The sequence below is a fragment of the Prinia subflava genome, chromosome Z, assembly GCF_021018805.1.
Source record: "Prinia subflava isolate CZ2003 ecotype Zambia chromosome Z, Cam_Psub_1.2, whole genome shotgun sequence".
Classification (NCBI taxonomy): domain Eukaryota; kingdom Metazoa; phylum Chordata; class Aves; order Passeriformes; family Cisticolidae; genus Prinia; species Prinia subflava.
Window position 1 is genome coordinate 60,641,994 of NC_086283.1, and position 12,555 is coordinate 60,654,548.

At 43.2% G+C, this 12,555-nt stretch overlaps 1 protein-coding gene across 1 annotated transcript in view; it reads right to left on the reverse strand.

Annotated features, from left to right (window-relative positions):
- The window catches only part of ELP1 (elongator acetyltransferase complex subunit 1), a 30,760-nt gene that overhangs the window by 17,002 nt on the left and 1,203 nt on the right, over positions 1–12,555 (reverse strand). Inside the window, exons 2-15 of the mRNA XM_063422265.1 lie at positions 12,296–12,448; positions 10,591–10,672; positions 8,623–8,703; positions 8,189–8,274; positions 7,537–7,636; positions 6,561–6,651; positions 5,952–6,075; positions 5,247–5,337; positions 3,973–4,203; positions 3,536–3,706; positions 2,831–2,930; positions 2,044–2,226; positions 1,137–1,243; positions 537–640 (exon numbers count right to left, since the gene is read on the reverse strand). Coding sequence (XP_063278335.1) covers positions 537–640; positions 1,137–1,243; positions 2,044–2,226; positions 2,831–2,930; positions 3,536–3,706; positions 3,973–4,203; positions 5,247–5,337; positions 5,952–6,075; positions 6,561–6,651; positions 7,537–7,636; positions 8,189–8,274; positions 8,623–8,703; positions 10,591–10,672; positions 12,296–12,448 — 1,704 coding nt within the window. The remainder of the gene's footprint in view (positions 1–536; positions 641–1,136; positions 1,244–2,043; positions 2,227–2,830; positions 2,931–3,535; positions 3,707–3,972; positions 4,204–5,246; positions 5,338–5,951; positions 6,076–6,560; positions 6,652–7,536; positions 7,637–8,188; positions 8,275–8,622; positions 8,704–10,590; positions 10,673–12,295; positions 12,449–12,555) is intronic.

Below are 12,555 nucleotides of genomic sequence, written 5' to 3' on the forward strand. Positions count from 1 at the left end.
AACTGCCCAGTCACAAAATGGAAGCAGAACCCATGCTAGAAGTCTAGGCTTTTCTATTCAGCAGCACTTGGTCTAGGATACCAGAGGAAAAATAGTGAAGGAAGGAAACCCCTGAAATACCAGCAAAACAGCTAGTCATTTCTCAAGCTGTTGTAACTATCAAGAAACTATCTCCAACAGGAAAAACCAGTAGCAGGAGATATGCAGTAACTCAGTGCAGCCATATTCACTAATAGGTTATGTTCAAATAAAACAAAGCAAAACGGTTCTTTCATAAAGAGTGTGGTAGTAACTTCTAGAAATTTCCAATCTGAATTTTCTCACTCTCTAATGAAATTATTCATTGTATTCACAGAACGGGGTGGTTGAGTGTTAACTGCAATCCACCAGAAATGCTCTAGAAGGCAAGAGAAGGGCCCTACGAAGAACATCATGAACAAGTATCACTGGGCCCTGGGCAGAAGACCATGGTGTACTTTTGGCATGGAGAACAACTGAGTGGGGAATTTAATCTGCTTGCAGTCAATCTCACTTACTTCACCATTGATCCTCGTGATGGAAGTCTGCACACAACGGTAGGGGAAGTGAACAGCAGAGCAACTGCTACTCCGCCAGGGCTCAAGGAGTGGAGTAGAAGCCTCTAAGAAGCAAAGAAGATCTAATTGTTTTCCAGTCAATCAAAAATTCAGACATTAAAACCACATGACACGTATCTTAAGAAGACCAGAACTGGGAATAAGCTGCGCTGACAGTGGGGAGGAATGCTGGCACAGACGTCCACGACACAGCAGACAAGAAGGTGGTAACTACCAGGGGCTCAGTAGTCCCTTTATTCCACTGCAGAATGAGAGAGAAGATCTGTGGATGTGGCAGTCAGTCAGCACTGAATTTTGTGTGTGTGCACACTCCTGTTAACATATGCACGTATATATATATATATATGAAGTTACCTTTAATTGAATTCTGACACAAATCACTAATTTCAGCCCACTTCTGGGAGTAGAGAAAATACAAAAGCAGCCCCAACTACACAGCAAGAGTCACTCAAGTCCCTGAAAGTCAAATCATCTCATTAAACCTTTTAGGAAATATCTAACTACACCAAAGACCAGGTACTTTAACAGGGCCCAGCTTACCCCACAAGTATTTTAGGATCTGTCTATCAGTCAGCTGCAGAGCTACAGTTTTGGTCACTGGGCTGCAGTACAGGCTGATTACTTCTCCATCTACAGGCACTGACAACCTGATGCAAGACAGAGAAAACAGAGAACGTCAGTCACAGCAGATACACTTATGAAAGAATATCTCGCTCCTGCCTTTCTTGTAGCCAGACGAAAAGATGCACATGTCCAGCATGGACATACTTTGTTCATGTAAAGATCTTCTGCAGTCTTCTCACACCTGTCAGTTGACAGTGGCACCACAGAGCACCAGCAACTCCAGCCAACAGGCATCTGCCTAACTGTGCTGGTCACTGTCTGCACTGCAGCATTCTGCAAACACACCCCTCTTCTTCTGTTCTACATGCAAATCATCTACATGCAAAAAGCAGCTCGCCCAATCTCTTTGGGAACCACATTTCTGTGCCCCAGGTGGCTTTCTTCTGTGTGGTCTTAGCTCAACTGGCCCCACAAAGACCAGCAGGTGAGGAGGAGGAGAAGGAGGAGGAGGAGAGCAGCTTCAATGGCTACTAGTCCCCTTCTGGACCTTGATAATGGTGGACAAAAGGGTAGAATGGAGGAATTCAGTGTCATGTGCCATCTCCTCTCCCCCAAGGGCCTCAAATTCCAAGGAACAGAGCTATCCTGCACTGATACAGGCCATGTTTAGCATGCACCCTTGCCAGGCTGGGTGTAGACATTAAGACTACAGGCAAGTGCTGACCAGTAGGCAGTTTCATGAGCATGGTTCTCCCACTGGAAGAGAGCCAAATTCCTTAACCCATGACCTCCAGGCTGCTGGTCTAATGAGAGACTTAATTTCTTCTAGACACTGTCCAGAAGCATTCTCAGACTTCAGCCACAACTGACACATCTCTAGTACCGTAAATTCAGGCACTCTTCTTCAGCTCCAGCCACGTGAGGCACAGCAGTCAGATGGTGAAGGACAGACTGAGCAGCATGCTGACCTTGACCAACAACCAGGAAGCTGTCATCTGGCAGCCAGGTGAGAAATCGGAGCCCCAGAGGATTCATCACTTCATTGCTGCTGCTGCTCACATCAACTCTGTCATAAAATAAGAGAGATTGGGACAAATAGAACCTGATTTCAGTAGGCCACCTCACTAGAGAGGCAGAGGACTTCCTAAGCATCGCCTGGCAAATACACAGCATACTGGGAGGGCTCCAGTCCAGAAACACAGATACCCAAAGCAAGAATCCTGCCACAGGCTGAGCTGTAGATAAAGGATGAGACCTAGGATGCTCCATCTGTTTTCCCTAGGTAGTACTGCTTCCATGCCAACTACCTCTAGGAAGAAACAGGAAACATGGTGGGATTTTTAACCTCATCACTGTCTCTGCTATGCAAGCAGCTCTGTTGCTCTGCGTTGTGATCATGGGCCTGGGCACTGCACCATCATTCCTTTGTGCACCAGGCACAGGAAGGGATATCTCAGTGCTGCCACTAACGTCACTGGTTCTGCTAAATTGAGACCTCAGTAAGGGGCATTTCTCAGCACTAGTTGCAGACACAGTGTCAATAAATCAAACCACATTATCTGACAGCCTCTTAAAAATCTTTAGAGAAGGGGTCAGAGCTGTGACCTCTAAAGCATCAACTCAGGTACAACCCTCTTCTTTGCTCTACAGCTGTAGTAGTTCTATATTACCTGTAGGTTTTATCCAGGTATGGTGTTTCCACAGCAGCTTTAAAGCCATTTCCTCCCACAGCTCCAAACTTGACAGAAGGGTCATTCACTGTACTCTGTCCTGGCAAACACAAAACAGAACAAAACAGAGTTTAGAGATCCACCCAGCAGAGCCCCTTCCATCTTCAGGCTTATCAAAAAGTAGAAACTACAAGAAAGTACTAAAAGAGTAAGAAAATGCCACCCCCTATTTTTACAGCCAAAATGTAATTCTCATTAACACTCACTTTGAGGAAGACAGTCACCTTCCAACACTGCACTACAAACCAGCTGTTTCCTCACAGCACACTGTATATGGAACTGCTTTGGGAAGTGCTGGGTGCCCCAGACAGATTCTCAAGACACTTCCTAGTGACAGTCTGCATCATGCCATCAGAGCAACTTATACAAGATACCATGTGCTGCACTCAAGCTGAAGCTAGGCAGGGGAATATTACCAGCATAATTACGTAGTCAAGTACCAAACACTGCCTCCTTACAAAGTCAATGCACCACCAAAACACTTCTGTGTCGCTCAGATACTGGAAATAAGAGCAGAGCTTGAACTCACACTTAAACCAAGTACTCTTGTGTAAAGATTTAAGTGACCACCACCTTACTAGTCTCCCAAGGTACTGTTCTCAGGAACACAGGGTTTCTTCTAATGAGGTTTTAGAATGGTCTTACCATATCTGTACACAGAAATCCTGTTATCAGCATCCAGGACAGCCATGTCCCCACTATGTTTGGGATCTGTGTGAAATGCGACCTGATTTACTGCCTGTTGGAGCTGTATCTCATAAGTACACATGGGCGGAGGCACCACAGCATGCTGGAAGGCTGTGACAAGCACTTTATCTGTGGAAGAAAAGAGAAAAAAATCCAAGATGCACCACAATCCAAATGTTAGTGAAGGTCTTTCTGGATTCTTTATTGGAAGCAGAAATAACGTTACAGAAAAATGGTTGCTGTGCTCTCAGTGGTTATTGTCACAGAGCTAGCCCTGAAGCATCCATCAATTACACAGACCCCTCCCTAAAAGCTTTGTAGAAACAACTAAAAGAACTGAAAAGGCTTCCCCACCTTTTCTGACACTAGAACTGGAAAGCTGTCCCACTGCTTACCTCCATCTATAACAGCCACATTTGCCATATGTTGACTATTCTCCCCCAGCCCGTGGTCTGTGGTCCAATGCCAGTCGTAGAAGAGGTAATGCCAGCCCTTGCAGAGGATATGTAATCTATACAGGTTCTCCCGGTCCCATAGCAGTGACACCAACTGATTTTCCTCCAAGCTACCGAAGTGTAGACTTTGCTTCAGGTACCAGTGATAGTTCCCTGTGGTCCACAGCTGAACTGTAGAAAAACAAATAGTTATTACAGACTGGTGCCTGAGACCCAGCTCAAATCCTCCCTCCCAACCACCACTGCCCTTCTAGGGGTGCATTAGTGCAATTAAAATAACAGTTCTAGTCTTTGGTCCACAAGCTGTGTCATACAACATACAGCACAGGAAAACAACACATTGTGCAGAAGTCAATCCTAACATTCACTGAGCTACCCTTGTGAGATGGTACCCTTGTTTAATGAAGGGCTCAGACCTTTAGTAGTCCATTTGTATCATTTCCAGTTACAGCAGCCTGGAAGATCCTTTGAACTCAGGCTGAACTACCATTTCTTCCTCACCAGCTGTGCTGGTTTTGGCTGGGATAGTTAATTTTCTTCCGTGTCAAGTATGGGACTGTGTTTTGGATTTGTGCTGAACACAGCGTGGTTAAGTGATGTTTTAGTTGTTGCTGAACAGAGCTTACAAAGAGCCAAGGTCTTTTCTGTTTTTTGTACTGTCAAGCCGGCAAGGAAGCTGGGGATGCATGGTAGGTCAGGAGGGGACACAGCCAGGACAGGAGACCCCAGCTGACTAATGGCATATTTCAGAACATATGACACCATGTTCATATATAAAGTGGGAGGAAGAGGAAGGAAGAGTGGGAGATTTGGAGTGATGGCATTTTTCTTCCCAAGTAATCATCACACATGATGGAGCCCTACTGTCCTGGAGATGGCAGGCACCTGCCTGTCCATGGGAAGGGTGAATTAATTCCTTTGCTTTTTACGGCACACGGGGCTTTTGCTTTTTCATAGTAAACTGTTATTATCTCAAGCTATGAGTTTTCCAGCTTTTACCCTCCTGATTCTCTCCCTGATTGTGTTGATGCGGAAGTGGGCAAGTGACTCTGTGAGGCTTGGCTGTTGTCTGTGGTTAAACCATGACACCAGCACAGTGGTCTCAAAGCCACTGGTAAATCTCCACAGTGTCTCCTACCCTGCAGGTAAGTACCCATTGCTAACAACATTTGCAGGCAAGCGTTAAGAGCCAGAGCCTCATGGAGCGCTCTCACCATAAGTGTTTGGGTTGGACTTCTCCACCTTCAGGTCTTCTAGCCATATAGCCAGGATTGTAGAATCTGCATTCCAAAGCATTTCATTAACCTGCAGAAACAAACATGGCTCTTACTGATATTCTTGCTCCCAGAAAGTTTACAAGACCAGGATGTGTTCCAAGATCAAAAGGTGCATTAGTTAATATATAAACAGAGCCCCCTTGTATCGCAAAGCTTCTGACAAGGCATCCTGAGAAGACCACAGATGAAGAGGCCACAAAAATGACTGCAGCATTCTCCTTGCTTTCCTCGACACTGAGGAAGCATCCGCCAAAAGACCTCTCAGCATCCAAGCACAGTAGCTGAAGTAACACCCTAGCAATAGCTACTCACTTACTTGGGATCATGTGAGTATATAACCTCACTCTTGCAATGGTTGACATGCTGAAAAGTATTTTTGAATCATTTGCCCAGTATAAAGAACATAGAGCCCAGAAGTACCCCATGGCTACAATCTGCCTTTACTACATGTCTCTGTACTACAGGCTTGCAGAGGACATCACATTTTCTCCACAGGCTTCTTCATTGTTCTCTTTTCAGACCACTCCTTCCATTAGGATAAGCACGAAGTATTAGGTTAAAAACCTCCTCCTAGAATCTGGAAGAGATCTAGTCCTCTTCTCCATTACACTCTCATCAAAGAAGCCCAGACAAAGAACTTACTTTGACCTGCCCTTTTTGGAAAGGGAGGGTGAACTCTCCGTGAAGAAGTCCATTCTTTTCCAAAAAAACCACATCATGTCTGTTGGGCTTTTCTTGTGTAGATGCTATCAGATTTCCTGAGGGCCTTAAAGAAGAACCAAATGAAAATTCATTCCTCACACAATCACTGTCATTTTAAACCCCAGTCACCTCACATTTTTTTCAGTGACACAAAGAAAAAGACAGCAGAAGATGTGTTTTCCTCAGTGCTGTTCAGACAGTCACAGGTCCAGCAGAGCCCAGAGCTTATGATATCCACAGGTGACCAAATAAATGTCAGCACTAGGAAAGAAACCTGTACTATTTCTTTTTATACAGTGGAGCCCAAACCCACTTGACACTAACTGTATGCAGAGAATCTGTCCCTTCTTCCCACTTAAAATGCAAGCATTAGGATTTTCAGGGTTTAAAGTGCTACTCTTCCTCATGCTGAATCAGAAGGCAATTTCCTTCAAGTTTTGGGAAAAATCAACTAAACGCTGAAGAAGTTAAAATGATGCTGATCAAAGACTGTGACCAGAGAATAACAAGCAATACTGCTGTCAACATGCAGACTGCGGTACTACTCACTTCCAGGACAGTGCTTGTTCTAATCCTGAGATAGGCTCACTTGTTGACTGCAGCACAAGCTCTCTGCTCCATACCCGGACCTTCCGAGCACCTACAGGTTAAGAGAGCGACGAGACAAAGGTCTAAGAAAACACTGGGAAGAGACTTCTCTAATTTTATGAGGGTAGAAGAACGAATTTTGATGCACGCATGTAAAAAGATTTCTCTTGTACACTTTAAGGGCGAAGAACTTATTCTGTGTCAGGCAGTTCTCCCATAGTAACCAAGCGACTAAACAAACTGTGTTAGGAATTTCAGTCTGGTGTAGTTCAGTTATAATAATTTCCTTCTCCAGCTTTCACCACAGAAATGTTAAAATAGTGATGTAAATTTACGATCCTCCCTAATCTGAAGTACTGAAGGTAAAAACCCAAATGTGTGGAAGAGCAGTGTGATTTGATGCAGTTCAGTATGTTGACCAATATATTTAAACTGCTCAAAAAGTAGTATTTATTATTGAAAACATCAGTTACAGTCTTAGCAGTAATGCATATGCTCATCACCTCTTTGACTTCAGGGCAAAAACATGGGAAAAGTATCACCAGTATTTTTAAAAAAGAGTGCAAGGCTAAAACTCTAGTATGAGGAACTATGGGTGTATGAACCCAAACAGATTCATCCCTTTGGCATTGAGAGCCTATCAGGTATTGCTTGAAGCTTGAGCAGGTGAAAGAAACAGTTCAGGCAGTACCTACAAAGTAGTACTCCCGCCTGGCATCTCACTGAACTGAAAACCAAACAGCGAAGTAAGTATTCAAAACATCATATCTATAAAATAGCTCTGAGAACATCAGAGCAGAGCAAAGGCCAATTAAATAGCTCAACTCACTCTTGCTTTAAGTGGCCAACAGATCACAAACAGTTCTTGCCTTACTTAGATTCTCCTTAAGAAGCCCTTTACACACACTGGGGTATTTCAAGAAGATTGGTGCCATACCTGTCTCTGGACAGACAGCACTCACTGCAACAAACTGCCCGTCTCCTCTCCATGTCACCCGAGGCCTGCCATCATCCCAGGCTGGTGCTGGTAACACTTCCTGAAGTCACACAAAAGAAAGTTACATCAAAGCCTGGGAAGGCAACTGCTGCCTTTGTCTAAACAAACTGCTCTCTCAAGAGCCTCAGGATGAAATCTATCCATTAAAAAGTGTCAAGACTAATAAGCGAAAAACTCATTATTCAAAATATTGTTTTAGGAAACACTAGAATTAAAACTATTTAATTCGATCTGCTCCTCCTCCAAATGCATATGACTGTCTCTTCACATGATCACACACTATCCTTTCCATCTACCGAGGTCTCCACTTAGGACAGCAGTGCACAAGCTGGACACACAGTGAACTGAGATTTGTTCAGGATTGATGCTGGAATGGCTGCAAATCTTACTCTGAGCTCTGTTTGAAAAGTATTCTTTCTTGGACTCAAAGGAAGATAAAAATGCATTATTTCAGACAACACAGAAACAGACAGAAGCAGCCTATGAAGAGAAAGCTGGTGGCAAATTGGCATCACAGGAATAACAGAAACTCTCTTTATGCATGTTTTCCCTGAGAGAGCATCAGCTTGACATAAAAAAAGCAGTATAATACCGTCTGTTTGCGATGTGCTGCCTGTTTCCCTTCTGATCCATGGAACTGTGTCTCCTTTTTACCCCAGCCAAGAGTAACAAACTTTCCTGAAGAAGAAATAATCCTTGTAGTGGAAGATTTACAGATAATACCTTACTGTGCACTGTGTACACAACCACACCCTCAAGCAATCCACACCTTCTCCCCAAATTTTATTCTAAAAATCTGCTGGGAAGTTATGTAGTCTAGAAAATACTCTGATACATGGAACTTACTTGAAGTAATGCTGACAAGAAACACTACTACTTTACCCTTTAGCTGCCGAGCAGCATTACAGTCTAAATAAAATGTCTCCTGGGGCCTCAAAGTGCTCAGCTCCATTTCCTTACTTTCTACATGCTTACAACATATCAATTACATCAGCTAAGGCAAATTCATTTCGGTGTACCTCTCACCTTCTCCAAACTCATCTTGGTGGATTTGCTTCTCAGTAATTGGTTCAAAGTCCCTCGTCATCATGATGAGTGTCTGCTGACCTGTAAGGCAGATATTAATACAATATTGGTAATGGTATCTGCCGCAAATAAGAACTCAAGTGTTCTTCTGTGTGCTCCTAATGTTCTGTCATGGACCTTAATATAGAAAACACAGTACTAGAGAGAACATATCCTTCAAAGCATGAAACCTCAAACTGGAACAGAACACTTCCAAATTTTTCTCCTCAAAAATATGCTTCCTGGCCCAACCTTCAGGTTTTTTCACCTTCCAAACAGGTACATGGTTCCTTTTCTCTTGAGATAAGAAGGACAAGAAGGCAACTGGAAACGGTCACCATGGATTTATGAAGAGGAAATCAAACCATCCCGATAAGCTCCTACAATGAGATGACCAGCTTGTGGATATGGGGAGAACAGTGGATTTCATTTATCTTGACTCTAATAAAGGCTTTTGATGCTGTGTGCCACAACATCATCACAGACAAACCAATGAAGCATGGAATAGACAAAAGGAGAGTGAAAACTAGCTGACCTGCCATGCTCAAAAGCTTGCTAGCACTGTCAGTAAGGGCAGCTCAAGATCAGCCACTGGTATGCCCCTGGACACTAGGGGCAATGATTAACGTCTTCCTTAACAACCTGGAGCACAGGACCCTCAGCAAGTTTGTAGACGACACAGAACTGGGAGAAGCAGCAGGTACAGCAGAAGGCTGTGCTGCTGTCCAAAGGGACCCTGTCATGTAGGCAAAATGGGCTGTCCAGAACCTCATAAAGCTCAACCAAAAGAAAAGTCATGTTGTGAATATGGAAAATAATAATCTCAGGCACTATGACAGAGCACTTGGGTACCAAGTGGCTGGAGAGCAGCTTGATGAAAAAACATAAACTATGTTTCCTGAGGCACCAAGTTGACCTAGCTAGCAGTATGCCCTGCTACACACATGGACAAGAACACGCTGGCTGCATTACGAGTGCTGTCAGCAGGCTATGGAAGGTGATCTTGCTCCCCTAGTCAGTGCTTGTGAGACACATGGAATGTTCGCCCCATTTCTGGACTTCTCAGTGCAAGACATGAACATACTGGAATGAGTCTTGCAAACGGTCAAAATGATGATTAAGGGCTTGAAAAATCTGTCACACAAGTGGAAGCTGAGACAAGCAAGACTGCTCTGGAGAGAAGACTCCAGGGGAATCTCATCAGTGTGTGTAAATATATTATGTGGGAGGTGGGGTAAAGAACACACAACCACATTATTTGTAGTGCTGAGGGACAGCACAGGAGGCAATGGGCACAAACTGAAATACAGGTAATTTAAAACCTAAGAAAAGGTGTTTTTTTACTCTGAGGGCAGTTAGAGATAGAAACAGGATGCCCACAGGGGTTGTGGGGCCTCAAACCTAACTGGGCACAATCCCCCAACAACTTGCCCTAGGTAACAGACTTTGAGCAAGGTGGTTGCAATAGGTGATCTCCAGAGTTTCCTTTCAGTCTCAAGCACTCTGATTCTGTTTTGTCTGAGGCTAATTTTATTTTCTAGGTGAGTCATATCTGTAGTTAATTAGGACCTGTGACACATATATTTCCTACCAAAGGCCAAGAAACAGTTTTAGTTACTAAGAAGTTGAACAGTGATATAAAGAAGTCTTTATGTTTTTGAAGCAAGATCAAATGTATTCCGCTGGAAGATTTTAAGGACTAAAAACTCTTCCACAAAACAGCATTTTGAGCCTAACCAATTTCTGTTTGGATCTCTGAAGCACCTTATGAATCATGAAATGAAGTCTAATGTATAGCATCTGGTAGAGTTTTTCCACTTTATTTTGTAACTTTTTCTTCCTCTCTCTCAATCTTAAGTTATGTTTCATGCTTTGGCCATAGAGAGTTTCACTCCTTCAGGCAGAAAGCTTACAGGCTGTTGTTGGTACCTGTCGCAAGCAAAACAAGCTCTTGGTCAGGACTCCAGCTCATGACACTCAGACCGCTGTCCACACTTCCAACACATTCTACCTGCAAGACCGAAAAAAAAGATCACAGGAACATGAGTGTAGCACTATCCCAGCACAAAAGCAAACAGTCACCAAGGCAAAAGAAAACTGCCTCCTACTTAAAAAAGTCAGAAGTTTAAATTCACACTTTGTGTTGAAAAAAACAAAAGAAACATGTATGCCTAAAAAGTGTTCGAAAACGTTTATGAATGAGAGTCTAGGTAATGTAGAGTCTAGCACATTCTACCATACACTGTTTTAGAAAGAGCACTATGCTGCAACTCTCAGTCTTATGTCAGCACATATTGTGTCAATACTAATACGGCATGATAGGGCCTGTGATTACATTGGTAAATACTCTTTAGTAACAAAACACAGACATAACGATTCTTACCTAGAAAATTCCAACAGATAAACTCTGACCAGCCTGTGTATGCTGAACTTGACAGCTGTATATACCTGCACCAATGTCAAAGCTTATGGAAAATTTGCCTAGTTTTACTAAGCTGTCATGAGCAAGTAATAGCAGTATTAGTAGGCAGACAACATTCGTTATGCATGGTTACCCTGATTTGCAAAAGGCATTGAATAGAACAATAAATACACCACTTGTTGAGATAAACAGCAAGATGATGCCATTTAAAGAATTAGGCTTCGGTGTCACAATCCTTTCAGGTAAGAAAAGTGAGACTGGGCACCAGTCAACAGAGTAACTATCACTCATGTACAGAGGGTTTCAGAACAATGAGAGGAAGCTTCCAGACCCCCTTCTTGGTGCCCAGACTGCACCAAAAGAAGACTGGAAAGTAAAGCAAAAAACCAGAAAAGTAAGCCAAAACCCATAAAATAAAGAATCTGAAATTAAACCTGTTCTCTGATGCACCTATCACTGCAAAAAAAGTCTTCTGTATCACAAGCTCTGTTAATTTCTATTCACTTAAGGACATGTTTTAAGTTGTAATACAGGACACATTTTTTCAGGTACAGCTAACTGCACATTTAACTGGTATCCGCAAATCAAGTGCAAATATGAACCAAAATAGACAAGCTGCAAATAACCACAATTTTACTGCTAACCCAGACAGACCACTATCCTCTCATGGCCACTTAAATGTGCACTGTTGGACTGGTATTGTGGGAGCTCATTCAGATTTCAGAGGGTGCTGTTGTGGTGTTTAAGTGTCTTGCTGAAGAGGATACAAATCTCACACTGAGGAAGGAACACAAAGCAAATATCTCATATTCTGCAATATCCTAAGTTATGTCAACATGTATCAACTGATAACAAAACAGTAGCTACACTGTGAATTATGACTGGATTATTTTATTCTTTACCTAGTCTCAGCAATGTCTTGCTTCTGTAAGACTCTCCAGCAGATTCTTTGCTGTTGGAAGCCCACTGAGCAAACTTAGAGGAGTCAGGCTGTGATCAGGCAAGCCATTATTTCAGTTCCAGTTCTTTTACAGAATATATATTCTGTCTCCAGTCTTTCTCAAAGCTACCACAAAAATCAGCTTGTCTGTCCAGAGAATGGAGACTAGCCACAGCTCAGTACGAAATGAGCATACAACTGACCACTAAAGAATTGTGCTACTCTTTCCTCTGAATTTCCTCAGTACTATTGAGTGCTTCCTGCCATGTTACCTGTTTTGTACTCAGATTGCATAGCAGGATGTCCCCAGCTGCTGTAGCAACACACACGCTCTCCTGCTCTGGAAGATCCTCGACTCCCACGACGCAGCCACTTCCATCCTCGGGCAGGAACCCATCCGCAGTCAGGGAAACGTCTCTTGACACCTTGATACAGAAAGGCCAATGGCTTGCTAATTACACATCACCTCACCGGGATTTTTGCAGAGTAAAACCCACAGGTATATTTCATCCTACTGCAGTTACACAAAACG